Here is a 20,760-nt window from a genome sequence, read left to right on the forward strand (position 1 = left end):
AACCCTTCCAGGCGTTCTTTTCGTGGCTTGCAGGCTTACCCTTAGATGCCAAAGGAGAACCAAGGTCCTGTGAATTAGTTATGAAGGAAGGGAAAAGAGGGTTTCAGGTCCAAAAAAGCCCCCTGGGGCTAATTATATCCCTTGCAGCAAGTTGGCACTGCTCCAGACCTTTGCTCTAATCTTTCAACCTGAGGTTGGGGACCACTAGAACAAAGGGAAAGGAGATCACCGCTGTTTGATTTAGGTATTTGGCTGAAAAGCTACTCTGAGGTGTCTTGTCTTTTTCAAAAAGGAAAAGGTGTCATGATGAAGTGTGGTGCCATTTATGAACTCATTGGTGCATTGTAATGCTCATCAGGTATACAGTTCATCAGATATAAACACAACAGATAGTAAGTGGGCAAGATGACTCATTCTCAAGTAATGAATTAGAGCTGAACTGCTGTCACCATCATTTGAATGCAGGTAAACTCATTGACACTCATCTAAGTGTTTCACTTTATCCTGATAGTGTTGGAAAGTGTTGCTTTCCAAAGGGCAAGTGTGGGTGAGAAGCTTGGTTCATCTTCATATTGCATTTTTAATCAACTGTATAATTATAGCTCTCGGTTCCGGCTCTGCCCAGCACAGTGTCATGAAGGTCATTCTGCTGACCATGCTATTTAGATCAGCCAGAATCTGGGCAATGCTTTGAGAAGTTAAGCTTCCTTTCAGAAAACATAGAAGAATTACAATGCTTGACACTTCAGGAGAAAATATGTCACTAAAAGAAGAACATAGGGTCTGAGATACCTGTCTTTGAAGTATTCATTCCATAAAGACTTTGTAAATGTCATTACTGGGGCAGCATATAGCAAAATAAAAAACAGAATACAAGTAAAGTTTCAAATTCTCGCTGAAAAGATTGCCAATGTTTCAATTTGTATTTATAACATACCTATACTGTGGAAGGTTCAGAGTCACACTCATAGAACGAAAGTATTGTTTACGTGTATGTTCTCTTCCAAGAATGCAATTTTGTTAGCGTTACATTTAAACCCATGTTTGGTTCCTTAATACAATGAGGTGTATGAATAGTTGTGGCAGGGGTTCAAACGTAAAGACCCTCCACAAACATGCCTTCATAAACACAGTGTGTGATGCTCGTCTTTTGACAAATGTTATTGATGCCATGATTTGAATGAGTCATCTTGTGCAAAATCTGTGTTCCCGTCCCTGCAAGATAATGTTTTTGGACACTTGCTTCAGCAACAATTTGCATGCACACAAAAGCCCAAGGGTATCTTTTGTTATTATCGTTCCAAATTGCCAAAGCTGAATCAGCCTTTTGTGTGGACAAGTCTGAATTCATTTGTTCCTCAAAGATCACTCTGTCATTCCTTTAGTAACGGGGGTGGACATCGAGGGCAGGATTAAGAGTAAAATAAAAAAGAGCTAAAAAAAAAAATTGTTTAGTGTCAGGACTGACAAAATAATTATGAGTGCAATTGTTGTTGTTTCTTGGAAAAAAGCTTATGCAAAGAACGCATTTTATGTTTATTATTATCGTTATATTGTTTTTTATTTGTATGTGAGTGGAGTCAGTGTGCTGTTGAGTTGGGGTTAGGGTTTTGGGGAACGCAGCGTGGTGCACGGGCTCTCGGGTAAATATTTTTTGTTTAAAAACCTATTTAAAAACTCCTGTAGTAAAACCAATACAGGTTTATAAAAGCCCTGTTTGGTCTGTGTTCATTTTTTTTTAAATGAAATAAGCAGCGGCTGAAGCACAGAGCGTATGCAGCGGGGTTAAAACCTGTACTCCTGCCCCTAAGAGGGGGTCTCCCCCGGTGGGTTGTCCGAGGCTGTGTCCCACAACATCTGGTAAAAAACCTGGTAAGTGGGTTAAAAACATCTGGCTAAAAGTACCGAGGTTGACTTTGTTTAAAATCGGCATGCAGGTAAAATGAGTCTGAACAAATGATAAATACATAGATAAAAGTGCTTAGTAGAATAAGTGCTTTTACAAATAAGTGCTGGTAATAAAAATCACATCAAACAATATGTAAAATATAAAACAAATATGTAAAATGTAATATAAAATACACACAGGTTAGTAGGCACACGGGGAGGGGAAATATCTTAAAATAAAGTTAACCACGTGTCCCTAAAAGTGTTAAAAACCCAGGCCGAGGTCTAGAGAGGGGCTGCAGGTGAGACATGGACACGCCTCGGATGATGTTTAAAAACACTTTATTAAAGGGCTTGTTTCAGGGTGTTTCCCTGCGGGGGGCTAGGTTAGGGTTAGGGTTGTGTGTCGTATCATTCACATACAGTCATTTGGGGTTGTCTTTTCTTTATGTCATCATTTAGAAGTCCTACCATATCCCTCTTACTGAGTGGTGCCGTTGGCGCTGTGTGTGTAGCGCATGTGTGTGAGAGCCAATTTCAGACACACTCAAGAAAGAAGCTTTAAAGCCTCCCGTGTAAGTAACCAATTTGTCTTTTTCAAAAGTTAATTTAGGTCTAGCCAAGCATCTCAGCGGAAGCATAGTGAGAGATAAGGTGTCTTAAACGGCAGTCATTTTGGAAGGAAATATGACTTAAATTGCGCTGCCTTTTCTGCCATTTTGTCTGAAAGAGAAGATGGAGAGATAAGTACATCTATGATATCAGAGTGGTTGTGAGCAGGTGCGTTATTATGGCAGACAGACTCTGTGTAGGATATTTATTTAATCCTCGGTATTTCAACAGAAGGAGGAGAAATGACGCTGATACATCTGTGCTCTGCAAAACAACGCTACCAACTGTGTACAGGTGCTGAGCAGATCTGAACTCACACTACATTGTAAATAGTCTTTTCTTCAGCGAACTGTAATTGTTCACGAAGAAATGATTGGCATCCGGGGAAAATGTAGAACCACAGGGGCTAATAATTGGCAGAACCTTGCAATAAGCGTTATTTTTGGAACCCGAATCCCAATTTCGCTGCCTCCCACCATCACAGTCTCACACACACACACACACACACACACATAGGTATATAGCGATATACTGTAACGCAGCCGGGTGGTGAGCGGTGATGTCAGCACCCTCCCAATCTGGGGAGAGCAGCTTCTCGGGCTGCACATGGCTGCGATGTGAAGGAGCAGGCTCTACATGTTCCTGACAGCTCTGGCATCTCCCCACTTCTCATCTCATCTTCATCCTTCCATCGCTCCACTTTATTTGGCACCGGTCATTCCGTAGATCATGACACCAACATAACCATAACATTGATAAAAGTGTTTTACTACACTCAAAATGGGTCTGTGTATACCCCAGCATTTAAATCATTAAATTCAATTCGATTAGCTATTTTTCTCACTACTTCCCTATGTGGTAGGATACACATACAAATCAGCACTCACGTATTTTTTGTATACGTTTTGTACAGTCTGTCACTCTGTTTGTGATTGCCATCTGTGATCCAGTTTATGTTACGAATTTCTCTCACCTTTCTTTCATTTATTCACTCATACTCATCGTTCTTCATGTGTACATGTGTGTGCAACACATGGCTCAGGTATCGTCTGGCTTTCAAACAGATGTACACTGACAGCACTTGAGGAGGGCCGGTGATTTGGGCTAGTGAGCCACGCGTGTCTCTTGTATCCACCTGTGTTGGGTATTCGTCTACTCTCCTTTTTGTCTTTTTTCCCCCCCCTGATCTATCTATCACAAACTCTGCAAGCTGTCGCAATGGGGTGACAGGCGGCCCGTGCAGGCATTCTTCCGGAATAGACAGGCAAGTCAGGAAGCTCATTGTTGTTCAGGACACGTCTGCTGAAGCACAGCGCTATACAGCAGCTACACATTGCAAGCTTCCCCTTCCTTACACCATCCTGCCTCCTTGTGAGGAGCCCTATCTCATTCATTCACCTCTAAATTGCTTTTTCTCCCCTTGCTCGTGCTCCTGGAAAGCCAGGATGCAGGTAGGATTTCATCTGATGCTTTCTAGAAGTTTCCCCAATATTGGTTTGGCATGGAAAACCCAGCAGGTCCACCATCAATAACAATTTTTTTTCCCAGACTGAAGTGGACTTTTCAGCCAACTCCAGCGCATTATGTCACCGTCCCCTTACATAAGTTCAAGTTTTATGTTCAGTGTTTGGGGAATTCATATATATTAAGGCACAAGAGGCAGCTTTATGACCCCCAGGGTTTACACAGCTCCCTCTTGGAGGTGACAGACTTACGGCCTTGCACTGTTGAGTTAATTACACATCAATATGCCTTGGTCCCATTTATGGATATGTTTGATTATGCAGTAAAAGTAAATGATCTCACTGCAATGAGGCTTTCTGACATCACTGTGTATTTTCTACTCTTTTTGGCTAAGGTGACCCAGGTGGGGTTTAAAATCAGATAGGGTTAGCATTCGTAGATTTCTACAAATACATAAACAAAGTTTTATCTTGGTGGAGATGACGGCCCTCCATAAAATGTAAGTAGCCTTTAAACTAAATTGTTGAATTACCGCTCAAAGGGATGAGGTTAACAGACCAATTGGATTTCTCCCTCAAACAAAGAAATGAATGCTTGGAGCTTTAAACCTACCGAACTTGTGGGTCAAACCCAACAAACTCTATCAAGGATTAAAGTAATGAACTGGCATAGGGCCTTTTTAAGTCTTTAGTAAAACCACACATCTAACATCTTTGAGTAATACAGACACGCAAGAAAAAACTCATTTGTGGCTGTTATCAGTTATCTTTGATTTGTATCAAACCTTTAATAACTGAAAAATGTCTGTGTGTGTGCGTTTGCATGCCGACGGTGTCTTTGCCCGTGCAGGAGAATGCAAATTTGTGAAAGTGTTGAAAGAGATTACATTATTATCCCCAAGAAGAAAGTAGTGAGAGGAACAGGGTTTGCAGTGAGTCAGCCTGTAATTAAAGAGGAGCGATCAATCTGTACCACTGACCACACTACTTATGCCAAGTCCATCGAATGGCTGCAGTAAAGAGCTAATTTAGAACCATTAGGGACTGCCGAGTTTGCAAACAGCCCAGTAATGATGATGGCTGATTCAAGTTCAAGGCTTGGCCTCTGTATTAACTGTCAGACCTGGCAGTCATAAGGCAGGATCAGTGGGAGATCTCAGATAAAGACTAAAATATCAATTTAACAGAGTTTTTTCCCTATTCATTCCTATTGAATAAATGTTGGGTTATCGGTCAAATCCTTCTATTCCCTCAGCAGACATAAAGGCATTCACCTGCCAATACCCAGGGGATAAAGGTTTCCTATTTTACTCAAATATTGTTCTATTAAAGGTGGGGTAGGTAATTTTGGAGAAGCCAGCTTGAGTGTGCTAGAATTTGAAAATACACTTCCTTACAGAGACCCTCCTCCAACGCACACGCACGCGCACATGAACAATGAGGGCACGAGATAAGTTTGTGCACAGATGGAAGGCTGACAGGCAGGTCGGCCATCCAGTTATTTTAGCCGGGCCGGCTCAGATGATTGGTCGAGCTTTTTACAGCGCCACGGCTTCCACAGATGACATTTTTTTATGGATTTTTTGTCAAAGCATTTAAGATATTCATTCCTATCGGGATGTTAAGAGCATTCCATGGAATATAACAAAAATTGTATCTCGAGCCGGTTTCTCAAACTTACCCCACCTTTAATGTGCAACCAATTTGCTTTCTTGTGAGCCTTTTTTCAGTGCTCTTTAATGGTTGTTATTTCAAAAAGATGCCAATGGAGCACACGCTGAGAGCCTTGTGCTACTTTCACCAAAAACAAGATTTCAGTCAAGGCTGTCACAAACTGTATCCACATTGTCACCCTGCACATACAGTAAGACATAATAGTGGACAGCGAGATACAAAGGTATGTTTGCAGGATGGAGGTAGCAAGGCATGTCCATTATATTTCCTGTCTGTTCACCATTCAATCTCGGCGTGTTGCTGGCAGGTGGCCTTCCATAGGGACATGACCTGGACATGTAGCAGTGCTCTGTTTGGTCTGCCTTTGACCTCCCTGCCATGAAGCTCCACTATGCACACTATCATAAACTCGTCTTGCTCTGACATCTCTCAGTAGAAAAACATATCGGTGAATAATGGTAGACAACTGAGACTCTAAAGGTCAGATGGTGACTGCAAACAGTGTGCAACGATGCAACCTTTCATCCACGCTCATTAGAGGTGTCAACTTCTGACCCTGTCACGCCTGTTCACAGACACCTATGTACTAATATGTGTGTAGGAGGAAGAGGAATACATCCCTTAAATTAAAAGATGACAGAGGCCTCAGCTTTCTCGTTCTCTGAGAGTTCTGAGCCTTGTAAGCAATACGATCACGTCAAGTCATTGTCCTATCAGTCCTTTCTAATCTCCCTCTCTCCATAAAAAAAAAACATTTTGTGGCCGCCTTATGTGCGTGGCATTTAATTAATGTTTCAGTCTTGTGTGCAAGAGAGCACTGACAGCAAGCCAATAACGCTGGATCTCTGCAATCAACTGTCTCAGTGCTTTCATTGAGCTTCCCATTTGGTTCATCCCCTTTATTGACAAATGTGAGAGCTGTTTGAGATTCCCGACTCACATTGCTTTTTACATGCCCCCTGTCTCATTTGCATACCATGCGGTAGTTTCTAAGCTGAGCATAGGAATAAACTAATATGTTCTACTTGACCTTGTTTCCGATTGCTGATAGAGGACCAGAAGGTGACCACATTCTCACAAAGAGTCTTTCTCATTGCCTACATCAGCACTCTGTTGTCTGATGGGATAGTGCTGACCTGAGATTCCTCTACCTCTCCCAGCCCTACGCATAATAATGACCACCAGATGAAAGTGAGCCTGCCAGAATTAACACTGCATTTCAAACACTTTTGTACCATAGTGTCTTCAGTGGGAATGTTCTTTAATATTGCAGAGCCACTGGTCCAGGTCAGAGTTATTAGTCTGTTCTAGTCAGATTCCAGACGTCATTGTGCCCACAGATGTCTCATCCAGTCCTTACTCATTGCAAATATGTGGCACTGTTGGTTGAGCCTGATAAATTGGACAAGCACATATTTTCCTTGTATTTTTATGTACAATTTTTGTAAGGCAAAATGATTAGTCATAAGTGTGAAAGACCAAAATGCCACTCCAGTGCACTAATTACCAACGCACTAAAATACTAAAATCAGCTTGTCTGTGACTAAAAGCTGGTGTGCAATGTTTCTGAAGGAGACCAATCTCAATGTGCTTTTTCCATTTGTTCTGCATGACATCACACATTATTTTGATCATACTGTATGGGCAATGGTCTTAAAGTTGAACTATATAACTATAACTATATGATAATGTCCTTAAAGTGAATTCAGTTTTCTGTGTCTGATATAAAACTTGAGGTGCTTAATTTTTTCTTAAACAAATTCACGGCAAATATGAATTGACAATGAGTTATGTCAAGTGACAACAATATGTAAATGAAGATGGAACAATGTAGAACACTGTATGCAATATTGTATCCGGCTCTACGCTTTCTTTTATGTCTGCCATAAGATTGCTCTTTTATACTTATTGTCTTTAAATGTATAAAACTGTTTCCCAATTACATTTCTCTCTGTTCTCGTTCATCTCAGTGCTGCTTGACAGCATGGATCCAACTCATAATAACCTTCTTTCCAATCATGATGCTTTGTGCAAGGGGAATATGGCAGCTGCCTGCAGCCTTTGATTTCATCTTGCCCCAGATCTGCATTGTAATGAGCACTCAGGTCAATCAATAATTCACTGCAGTTTCAGTTATAGAAATAGAAGAAGAAACAAACATCCAGATCAGCTCATGGGTAAGACAGGGAGAGGACTTTGATCAGTATCATTGAGAGGCTCATATTGCACTGTTGTGATCCTTTCTTCTCTCTGTTGTCAAAGCTAAGAAGGGGAGAAATTGGCCAGCAAATGTACATCTGTGCATCTGAGGGGGGTTATACATAGACTGAATCACATTTAATTCAGGCACTCCTGTGTGTATTGTGGCAAAATGTCTTCTTATTTGACTAATGGGAGAGCTGATTGGTATTTAGACAGTCCTGCTGTGACTTGTGTAAAGCTGTTATATAGCACCAATGCTGGTTTACGATTAAGCACAGGCTAAATCTGTTTCTTACTGTGAAGTCATTACCTTCACAGAATGTGTAACTATGTTTTTTTATTTCCTTAAGAAAAGTCATTTGTATCCAACAAACCAAAATCGGGTTTCTAGTTAGCATCATAAGTACTCTCATTATATGGGAATTGGCTGTGTGAGGAGATTGATGAAGACATGCAGTCAAATCTTGACAGTGCCATTTGTTAAATCTTTTTGTTTTACGTGGATCAAACTTCTAGTGGCACAATTACATGGAAACGCAATGTTTATAATTGCATGAAAAAGCCACAAGTAATTACATGCCAGTTTGCCATCATTATGTTCTCAAGAAGAGAACACATATTGAATTATAACTCAATTACAATTCCAGATACTTACTTATAGTCCAGATTCAATATGAATGACACAATCCTTATTGGTTTCTAAATCATATGCAAACCAATCATTATCATATGGTTATCATGTGGCTAATGCCCTCTCTTTCTTTGTATTAACAGTTCCCCCAGAGGACCCGGTCATCAGTGGAGGGCCGGTGGTGAGCTTAAGAGCTGGAGATCCCCTCAATCTGACCTGCCATGCCGACAACGCCAAGCCGGCAGCCTCCATCGCCTGGATACGCAACGGACAGGTCCTTAATGGGGCCATGAACTCCAAGGTAAGCATGGAGGTGTGTCATTGAAAGCCGTCTGGGGACAAAGGGTGTGGGTGGAATTAAGGAAGAGGGTTGCATGGGGGATTTACTTTCATTCTCTGGACCGTTTTCGAAAAGCTAATCAGAGATAGGGAATGACAACACCTGTTTCTTTACATCTTTGCATGTCTTGCTTTCCCGAAAAATAACTGCAGAACTTCTAAACAACCATGAGATGTTTCAGAGTGAGAGTCTGAGTCTTTGGTGGGCGTTTACCTCAGCATCCAGACTGCTTTTTGAAGTGAAATCCCTTGAAAATCCAGGTTGCGTTTTGATTCCTTAAAAGATTGCTGGCCCTTTTTTCCCAGTATTCAAATCACCTCAGACAAGCAGATGGCGAGATCGGGGAACTATCACTGACTTTTCTCCGTGTTTTGATCTCCTTCAGTGGCATTTGTCTCTCTTCATCTTCTCAACCTGTTACGAAATGTACTATGTCACTTTCCGTGCTGGAATCTGCCTGAACCTTTCTTGCGGCGCAGTATGATTCTCACTGACAGACCGTGTTCCCACGTCTGATGCCTAAGCGCACGATACTGTGCTCACCAGCCTGGTGGCATGATCACCTGACCTCATAGACTTTTGACTGACACTCACCCTTTAGGCTAATCGTGCAATCAACACTGTCATGTTCTATTTTCATTTAAACAAACCACATAAAGAGACCAGGCACTTTAGAGCACTAACACCTCCCCCGCCTTCCCTCGCTCCCTGTGCTGCCTCATCCCATTATCGGATTTTTTTCAAAGAGCAGATAAATGCCATTGATTGGACTGGGGTACGGCACCAGGCCGATTTGAATAAAGTGATTGCTTGAGGTGGCGCTTGCTAATAGTGGGCGGGGGATGCGTTTCCTGCCTTCCCTTCCTCTCAGAGCGAATGCAGATATGAGGACATGCTGTGCTGGTGGCTGATGGATTTCACATGTCTGCTCTGAGCCCAAGTGTGTCCCTTTTCTCTCTTGTCTCTATTGCCCACCATTAACAAGCAATGGGTTCGATTAAAAGAAGATGAGTCTTTTTTGGGTCCTGAGCAGTTGGGGGAAATTTTGTAAGCATAATCATCTGCTCTAATGGTCTTTTCATATCCCGCAGATCAAGAGGACTAATGTGAGCAGATGTGGTGGACGACTCACAGAAATGGCTTTCCTGATGGTGTCATGTCTAATGATAGTTCTGACCCAAAGATAATTTCCCACTAAGGCCTCCAAAAGCTCATCTCTATAACCTCTTAGAAAGCCATTTACTGGACCAGTGGTTATGGAGAAAGTATATGATTAAAGCTATCGCTTAACATAATTGTGAGTTGGTTTTGACCATATAAGAGTAACTGAATAATTCATGTGTGTCGTTAGCGAGGGTAGCTTAACTAAACTTTTGTACGGTATATTATGAAGAGGACTCCAAAATAATTAAGTGGCAGAAGCTCTTAGGTGAATGGTTCAAATATAAAAAGTAGCGGGGAAAATGTGGGCAGAGGAAATTAATGAATAATGTTCTCTCATGTCCCATCTGCTCCAGTGGAGCTACTGTATAGTGGCAAAAAGCAAAGAACTGCCTCCAGGTCTGGGCTGTGGTTTGAAAGTGTGCAGAGGAGCTCTATGATATTATTTACACAGGAATGGTGCAGCACATCATCTGAAAAACCTGATGCATTCCCCTCCCCTTTTTTTTCTGAATGCTCTGGTGGCAAGCTGAGAGGTGAGCAGGAGACTGGGGTGTTATCTCAGTGTTAGGAGGTTTAAAACATGGTTACGCATGTTCTTAGCTTTTCTTCCTGGCAAGAATATAGCTTCTTTTTGTTTTCACTGTCTCTGCTTTAAAGTCAAATCATGTTGCTGTTTGAAAGCAGGTCAAATTACCTAGATGAAGCAGCCACTGTTTGTGTGTAATATTTTCAGCAGAATTTTTGTATTCTATGTCCATTTAATTTCTATGATCGAACTCTCTAACCTACAACTATTTAAAGCAGCTGTTTTGTCTGCTTCCCATTGTCATTATTCTTCTCCTATCCTCCGTGAGCTTTTTTGTGTAATTGGAGCACTTTATTGCATTTTAATTGTCAGACCCATTGAGTAATAAGGTGGAAGAATACTTACAAATAAAGTAACCTATTAAAATCTGAGTGGGCATTAAACCTGCTAACTGTTATTCATTATGAGACAGGTAAAGTTTCCCAAGCACTAGAGGAGAATATTAAGTCAATGGGCTCTTACCTTCAACATTACAGTATGAGAACTCATTGTGCTGATGTAAGAAGATCTTCTATGTTTTTGGAAAGCTAATTAACCTTATTCATATAGATTCAATTAAAAGTGTGATCCAAAATATAAATGACTCTAATTAATTGATTTTAAAAACTTTGTAATTATCTATTTAAGGTGAGTAGTGAGTTCAAAAAAGAAACCATTTTTACCTCAATGACCACATTAAAAAAGGCATATTTTCATTTCTGCAAACACCGTTAAAATACATGGTTGAATATTTAGTCAGATAGCCCTTGTGTGGTCCAAAATGTCAAATGGCTGATTGAAACCCAGAGATGCATTTGGTATCAAATCAAAGGCGTGTTGAATGGGTAAGCAGAATATTAATGATGTATAAATTATTAGCTTTTGCTTACTTTGTGAATTCAGCAACGTCCCTGAGGGATCTCTGCATATATCAAACGCATTCGGTAGGACTTTTATTTTCCTTTCATTTATTTATTGGACTGTTAGTATGACCTTACAGCCACATTTAGTATTGTATTAAAGATGGCCTATGATAATACCTTATAAACCTAACTATCTATCGTAAATTATATTTATTTGTATTTCATTTGTAATTATTTGTGGATGTGATTTTCTTTTCATAGTATCAAGCAACATTTGTTTTACTGTTTACCATTAGTCTTATTAATGGTTGCTTATTGATTGACTTTTCAGCTATAAAAACAACATTAGTGGTTGCTGCCCCAAACATAATGTGTTTATCAGTAAAACACTGAAGACGTTTAATGACTCACGTTTTTGATTATCTATAGATTTTTCTATAGAGGAGTTTGGCTGTTAGGCTATTCCCAAAATGAAATAAGCTGTTTTGGTAAAATAAGCACATATAATTATCAAAATACCGATAAAATAAGCACATATAATTATCAAAATACCGTTAAAATAAGCACATATAATCATCAAAATACCGTTAAAATAAGCACATATAATTATCAAAATACCTATAAAGTCTAAATAAAATCCAATGTTTTCATTAAATCCACTTGCTTACATGATAGTCATTTGAACCTTTCATTCATGAATTACCAGCACTGCTAAAATAGATCATTAAGTAGAATAGAGCATGAGAGTAAACAAAGTAGCGGTTTAGGGCTAAGAGTGAATTAGCACTGCTGGCAGCACATCAAGTTTTGTTTAGTAGATAATCCATTGGGCTCAGCCGGTTATATTAATTAGTATTATCCAGATTGATAGGCTTTTTGAAGCCACTGTCTGGTCTTCTAATGACAGGTCACCTTCTTGCTTATTTAACAGTAAGCTTGGAGGTTGCACCATTAAGCTAGTTAGCTATTCTTGTTGTTGTAGTTTGCTAACTGGCAATCCATCTCAAAATAAAACACAGTGTTAGATGTCAGAATGATGATGTTAAGAGGCAGTGCCATAACCAAGACTCAAAGCTAGCAAATTTAGACCTGAATTTAAAAGTGTGTCGAAAAGAGAGCCCCAGCGGGATGTCCCTGTTGCTGTTAATGTTTGCATAAATCAACTTGACAAGCAATAGTTTGGCTTATTGCTCTGTGTTTCTCGTTCTCATTTGCCCTTTAGCGTTCAGAAATCACCTGATAAAGATTTAAATTTACGTGGCAAAAAAGCAACCCTTTCCATCTCCATCTTGTTACTCATGCCAACCCCTTCCAGCCTATATTCTCCAGGCAGGGATATGAAAATGTATCAAATTGTAATGTAGTCATGGTGTTGAATTCAATGCAGCAACCGGCTAACCCCCTTTTTAAGATTAATAACTTCAGACAGGTCCGAGGCGACGAGGGAAACAATCCTGATTGTGTCAGAAAGGATATTACATTGACATATCCCACGTCTGACAGCTAATGCGCTCTGCTTTAGAAGCTACTCACGCACAAATGTGAAATTCATCACATGGTTCTTCACATACAAATGGGCTCCACAGGAACATGAATGGCATCTATATCCCTATCCTTATAAAATACTTATTAATATGCATAACAAGGCTGAGACTTTCTTCTGATACTTAAGAGGTAGCTTTAGGATACTTAAAGTTATATAAAAGGTTCATATGGAAAAATCTTGACAGCTTAATTAGAAGTTCAATGACATAGTAATTATATTAGTGAGATTATGGTGTGTTTAGGAGAGGGATACGTTCTTAGATTACAGGTTTTTTTTTTTAAAAAGCATTGCATAGAAATGAAAAGATAATTACAACTGATTTGCGCAATGACAACAAACTAGAGTTAGACTCAGCCAATGATTAACGGCTAGTGAAAATGGCCGTTGACATATAGCATTATGCTCTCTTGCACTTTGCGATTACGCTTTATAATACAGTAATGTATCTTATGTAGTCATGACATGTCATCCTGCCTTTTGTGCCTTTCTAGAACTTATATATAAACCTTTGTTGATAAGGTAAAGAATCGAGTTTCAGACTAAAATGTTGCATAGATGCTGAGATGTAATCATCTTCTTGATGTATTATTACATCTTTAAGGCAACAAGTCCAATGTGAGCTTTCTTCACTCAACAGTTCATCAGGAACATGGCTGTACTTTACTGTGGCAGGGCCTTGTGTTTTTACAAAAAAACACTAAGCCACAGTGAGCCTCTTTAAATAGATGGCAGGGAAATGCATCTTGTGGTTGACCACACTGTGCCCTGTTGCCCACGCAATTTGTTCTAGTCAGTGACTTTGTTCTGCCCTGCACTGGTTAACATAGACTCCCAGAGCCCTCCCCAGAGCGTTTTGGGGAGAGCGCGAGCTACTGAGCGCTACCAACCGATTCCAGATGGCTTCCACAATGTAGGGCTCAGAGGATGAACGCTGAAAAGAAGATTGATTTCCTTTGTGGAGTATGACAAGCCGTGCACTAGAGCGCAGCTCTCCAGACACACAAAGAGGCTCAAAAAACATATTTGTACTTTTTTTTTCATATCAATCAGCTTTGCAGTAAAACTACGGGCTACAGTGTTTTGAGGGTTTGCCTGTGGTCCCCCAAGGGACGAGATGTGTGTATTCATGATTGTTCTGCTGTTTTGTTCAGGGTTTTTTCCCCAGGTTTACACCTTCTCCATCAAAGCTTATCTGGTGAACTGTTTATTCCATCTCTGTTTGCTCTTTGAATATCATTTACACTGTTGTGAGACTGAGCTATTGAACATATTATTCAATAGTGTTTGACTCTAATTTCGGAGTTCACTGTATTTGAAGCTTACTGCACAAAATCAAAACAATTTGAGATTATTTTATATTAGAAAATCTACGTTTTTTGCACTTTAATCCATTAGACCAAACAACCATGTGGTATAGATCTAGAGGCCTAAAACATGTACCGGTACTTCTTCTTCAACTTTAACTAACTTTGCCTTCCTCTTTGCAGACCTTGCTGCGGGACGGCAGGAGAGAAAGCACCGTGAGCACGCTCTACCTCTCGCCTTCCAACATCGAGACGGGTCAGCAGATCACCTGCAAAGCCTCCAACAAGGCAGTCCCCAACGGCAAGGAGACCAGCGTCACAATTGACATCCAGCGTAAGCAAACCTCTTCTCCCTCTCTCACCTCTCATACCTTTCAATGTCTCTCCCTTCACTCATGAAGTCCCTAGAAATCAATCAATAGAGATTGGGGGTAAAAGTCTGCGTATGACACACATTACTCAGTATTTGTGGAATTTCTTACAAGTATAGGCGTGAAACTGTCTGACAGGCATACGTGACTAACACTCTGTAAACATTTAGGATTCATTTTAGGCTCTGATGGGTATTTATAATTGGATTCCATTTAGCTTTCAAGCCATGTAGGTGGAAGATGGATTGATGATGCATCGCTTTTTTTTGTTGGCTATGATAAAATATCAAAGGAGCTGTCCATCTAAAAATGAATGGGATTGTCTGTTTTGGTCCGACTACCTGCCTGCTGTTGCGCTACGCACACTGTCTCCACCTCTTTTATTTCCTTGCTCGCGCCATCAATCTTTTTGATGAGAGCACGCACAATTCCCCTCTAAAATAGGCAAAGTAAGCCCAGCGTGTAAAACACATTCAGCCTCAATTGTCAGGGAATCTTTTTTCGATCAAGAACCGTTCACTGTAAAAGAGGGGCTTTGAACAAAGGGGATTTTTGCATCACTCACGGCCCCTTCAACACCGTTAAGTATGACTAATAAAGCAGAAAATACTTTTTAGAGAGGCAATATGAGTGACTGCTCCATTCTTTTCATTATGTGCACCGCGAGAGGCAAGCATGGCGAGAGCGCGCCCGCTGCGATCAGGCCAGCTCAGGCATGGGAGTGCAAATGATTAACAGTTGTTAGTGTTTGCAGCCCTTCCAGTTTGTCCTCGTCCTTTTTTGTCATGCAGTCAGGGAGGGAAGTCTGCCCACATGAAAAATGATTTCTCACCATGTGTAATGATGTGCCTGTGATAAATACCCGCCATCATAGCGTCATCCCCGCTTCTGAATGTTTGATTGAACCCTGAAAAATGATGGCAGCGGATTTCTAATTAGCATTCAAAAATGTGCTCTTTACACAATTAGAGCTCCCGACAACATTTTTCACAGTGTGAGATCAAACTGAGCGACAGCAGAGACTAATTGTCGAGATTCAAATTGTCTCCCGGAAGGCTTAGCCTCTTGTTGCCCTCCCTCCTTCTCACTCCCCCAGCATCGTCCTCAGTCTTGACAGGAAAAGTGTTCAGCACAGTTCAGCAGAGCCTACGGAGTTTTCACTAAGAACCACTTTCAAATTAAGCTTCTCCTGAAATGGAACCTGTTGTGATTGAACTTTGATGCACTCGTATTAAGCATCAATTTGGCTAATTTCAATGCCGTCTTATTCTATTACAAAGGTTCTTGCCTCAACAAGAGCATCTGAAACCAAACCAAAAATGTGAGCTCTGGTGCAGGTGTACAGTACACCGTGTGCACTTTCCGCGAAACACCAAATGATCAAGTGTTCTGCAGGGATACGCCGACTAAATACATGTCCACTGTAGATATACAGTATGTCTTCCAGATGTGTCTTGTAAAGGTTTACTGAGCCATTGATTATTCAACTGTAATTTTAAAACTGAAATACACTTTTGTTCTATGAAAATATTGTGAGAAAAATATTGTGAGAAATCTGGAAACTACATAAATATGAATGCATCAAGCATTTCAAAGAAGACCTCTCGTGAGAAGCAGTCTTTCTTTAACAATAAAAACAGGTGCTGGATGAATAAATTATGGGAGACTGGCAGGGGGGGACAGTAGCAGATTAAAGTTGACCTCCTTAAGTTTAAAGACCAAACAGAGCATGGGTCTGGCCAATGAGACTACTCCTCCAGCAGAAGGCATTCTGTTAGTCCATTCGAGTGGTAAATATTGATGGGAAGCTGCTCTTGTCATACTGAGAAGGAAGCACACACAAAACGATATCCAAACCAAGTTGAGAATTGAAATGCTTTAAATGAATTAGATCAGTCGTTCTACATTATTCAATAGTTTTAAAGTGTATCTCCAGGAAATGTCCTCCAAATGTAGAAGTGTGAGTTCATTGGAATCATTTGAGCAAGAATGTTGTACCAGGCTCCGTACGCCTGCTATGACATATTTAGTTTGGAAATGCAGACTTTTGGCGGATCTAGAACCTGAATTGGGACGCAGTCAGATATTGAGAAATGACAGAGCACATGTACAAGTCAAACACACACTAAAGCTTTCCCAAATCTTCTACATTGCCTCAAAAACAACCCAGCTCAAAAGATTGATGTAAGGATAATTATGTAGTTGCTAATGCTCATATTAGTCCTTCCAGTTAATTTTCCAATTTAGAAGAACAGCTCGATTATATTACAAAAGAACAAAAGACTTGACCCTGCACAGCCATAGTAGATGTCAACAGAATGTATTTCACCAACTGTTGTCATGCAATTGAAAAAAGGCCCAACAAAGAGGATCTTGCACCTCCTCAGAGCAGCGTAAGCAAAACAAACATAATTTCTTCTTCCCACTATAAAACACATTTTTTCTCAGAGAAGGCCATCACCCGACCTTTCAAGACAATAGTTCCTTCAGGCTCTCCATGTCAGCGTTTCAAACGAACGTAACCCCTTGACCATGCATCTTTACAACGGTGCCGGGTGTTCCCTCTGTTCTACAGCAAGAAGCCGTCACAATATTCGTACATTACCAAATCTCCCTGTGGCGGTATACACTATCATTCATTCATGTTCACATAATAATGGCCTTAATCTCTATCATGACCACAAAATAGCCTTGAAGGGATGCAATTTTGGAAAGTAGTGACATATTTTGAGATGTACTGGCTTCTTCTGTGTATCTTCCTTCTTCACACATAGATATACTAAAAGAGAATGATTACCATCCAAATATAAAAGGCTATCAAATGTATTTACGATTTGCAGGAACTAGAGACTAAATGTAGTGATGTATGGATGACTGGTAGTGAATAAAAAAAAGGGCATCTAAGTTGTTTTGGGAAAGTATTGAATTAAATGAAATACAAATAACGCAAAAAACATAACTTAATTAAGTTTTCCACAAATAACATAATTAGGTGCTATGTTTAGTGCAAACATGTAATTATTTTTGTACACCTTTACATGCTGTTCACAGGAGTTTTGCAAGTGATTCCACAATGTACACCTGGCCGTTTCTCAATCTTGAGGATACTGGCTTCCAAGCCAATATTTCAAGGATGCTACGTCATCAAGTGGCGCAGCAGGACCGTTCCAATGTCCAGCATACTTGAAATTCCACAGAGGCCGTGTCCTTGGTTTGGGGGAAATTTCGAGGCTGCACATGGGTAGACTTTGCGTCCTTAAAATCCCCACAATGCTTTGCGCACGGACCAATTTCAAAAACCCTTGCGGAGAATGGCTGAACCGACGCAGCACACATTTAAGTAGTATATAGTGGCGTAGAACATGTGTTGGTAAATATGTTACGTTGTTACATTTGTTATCACCAAAAATGTGTTCCGTGAAAGTAAAGCAAGTTCATAATTAGATAGACATCGTGAGGTATTTCTTTTCGGTAAAGTTTATGTTGAAACCGTTAGAGAGAGTGGCACACTTGTTGGCCTGTTCCATTCTTCTTCATTTTCCGAAGCCGTGGCTTGGAAGTATACTTGCTTCGTTTCTGAAAGAAGTGACATGGAAGTACGCGACTACCAAGCCAGCATCCTCAAGATTGAGAAACGGCCCCCGACTCACTGTTACAAATACAGGGGGGATTAATGAGTCTCTGGTAAACGGTCCATGTTTGGTAGTCGAGGCTTGTCTTTTTTCTTTTGTTTACCGAGAGCGATCACTATCCATTCATTGTGTTTTATCTGTCATTATCATACCTTGTACCTGCTCCGGGTGTTTCTCAATGTCGAGGACGCTTCCTTGGTAGGACATGTCCCTCCGAGTCAGGTCCTTCAGAAGCGAGGCAAGAATCTTTCCTAGCCTCGGAAAACGAAAAATGGTGGAAAAGGCTAACAGGTGTGCGTCTTATGCGAGGCCCCGCCTTAAATGGAGCGCGATTTCCGCCAAAGATTTGGAAATTAGTCCGTGCGCAAAGCATTGTGGGGATTTTAAGACTGCGTAGGATACACATGTGCAGCCTCGAAATTTCCCGCAACGAAGGACGCCGGCCTCGGTAGAATTCCAAGCATCCTGGACATTGGAACAGTCCTTCGGCGGGACTCGATGACGTAGTATCTTTGAAATAGTGGCCTTCCTCGACATTGAGAAACACCCTGTGACTCACATCGTATTTTTTTTGTGTTTTAAATTGTGATATGTGCTTTGGTAAAGCACTCTGAGCTGCACCTGATGAATGGAAAGTGCTGTACAAATAACTGTTATTATTATTATTATTATTAAGTAAAAATCTTGTGAGGGCAAACTCAGGCTAGAGAGCCTACACCACAACCCCTTCTGTCCTTCCAAGATCTCATAAATTGCAATATAGTTTGCCGGCATGAAAGACCCTTTGATCTTTGGGTATAGGTTTTACTCCAAATAGGAAAGTATAAGACCTCAGTATTTTAAGGTCCAATTATCTAAGTTCAAATTGAAAGCATACATACTTGAAATGGCAGCATTTGTGAGTCAGATGCTTTTAACCTTCATTTCAAATTATGAGTTGACAGCTATTCACTGCAGGGTTAATGCCTTTCAAATATGTATCTGACATCATGTGTGCTAGCTCCATTTGAAGATTGAGATTTAATTAATACTGATCTTACTCTCAAAAAGGCAGCAGATAAGCGCATGTCCCAATATTGCTGTGTATAATTAGAATATATACTGTGAATTAATGCTGCAGTTTCCTATGGCATGTCTTTTTTGTGTGGGTCCCAATATTTAGACCTAATAGACTCATTTATTTTCAGGCCCAGAGTTTTCGAATTGACCGTGTTACGTGCGATAATATTAATGGCAACAAAAGTAATTAAAATCTTCTCAGTCAGTCTGCCCTTCTCAACATTTGGTATTCCGCTCACCTCTAAGTCTAGGTGCCCTTTATTCCCTCTGCTCAATCCTTATAGCCATCCAAATGAGAGTAATCTAAACACAACCCAGCACATTGCTCTACAGCTTAAACCAGCCTAAAATCCAATGCATTTCACAACGCTATTTTCTTTTATCCTCACTTTAATGCTTATGATTAACATCCACCTCAGCATTTTCATTCCCAGGAAAGTTCGTACACAGTTATCTGACCAAGGGTTAGACAAATTAGCATCTAAATACAGTATGTACAGGTGATGTTGCCAGAATGAGAGGGATTTAAAGCCAACCTAGGTGATTCAGAGCTGTGGATAGACTGCTGACTTCAGTTGTCCATACCAGTCCATTAGTGGACTGTAATTATTTGATAGCAGAGGGGAGGCTACCCCCTGATGCTGTTTTTCTCCAGCAGCATGGCTTCACTTGAATGATGCCCTTTGGTCTTTAATCACTAAACTATGCTAGCCCCTGGCATAAAACTACTGCAGTGAAATATGATTCTGATGGCACTGTTTCATCCCACTCATGTCTCAACTTAAAATATTCCTCAAATATGTTCTAGTCCTGCTGCATATCTGCAGAGCTTTGCCCCACATTGAAACACACTTTCAAACGCATACTGGGAAATTAATGCGCTGGGGACGAGCAAAGCCAAGACTCTCTATGTGTTTGCATTGCAAACAAGCTGAGCCATGTGGAGGGAAAATGAATGCCATTTGTTGAGACTAATTAATAAAGAACATGCAGATGTGCAATTGGGGAGGATTTGTTTTTTGGTAGCAGTTACATGCTCTCGCGGCTTAATCAAGCAGATAATGGCAACTCATCTGAAGGGAGATTACAGAATTGGAAAGTGAGAGGAAAATGGTAAAGACCGCATTTATATACCGCTTTTCCAGTCTTTGAAACCCCTCAAAGGGCTTTTACATATACAAGTCAGCTTTCATACCCATTCACAGACATTCATACACAGGCAGAGGCTGCCATACAAGGTGCCACCTGCTCAGGGAGACTAACATGCAAACACATACAAAGCTTGCCATGCCATCAGGAATTTAGGATAAGTATCGTCCATAAAAGACTCAACATTGGAGATCAAGCTAATGGCCTTCCAATTTCAGGATGACAATCTACCTACTGAGCCAGAGTAGCCTCTTAAATGAAGTTATTTTCTGTAGATATTATTCAGATTTAAGGGGGA

At 40.5% G+C, this 20,760-nt stretch overlaps 1 protein-coding gene across 1 annotated transcript in view; it reads left to right on the plus strand.

The window, feature by feature from the left end:
- Positions 1 to 20,760, plus strand: part of LOC307034948 (kin of IRRE-like protein 3) — a 154,770-nt gene that overhangs the window by 103,018 nt on the left and 30,992 nt on the right. The window contains exons 4-5 of the mRNA XM_079673871.1: positions 8,613 to 8,770; positions 14,435 to 14,585. Coding sequence (XP_079529997.1) covers positions 8,613 to 8,770; positions 14,435 to 14,585 — 309 coding nt within the window. The remainder of the gene's footprint in view (positions 1 to 8,612; positions 8,771 to 14,434; positions 14,586 to 20,760) is intronic.

The sequence above is a fragment of the Notothenia rossii genome (assembly GCF_949606895.1).
Source record: "Notothenia rossii genome assembly, chromosome: 4".
NCBI lineage: Eukaryota > Metazoa > Chordata > Actinopteri > Perciformes > Nototheniidae > Notothenia > Notothenia rossii.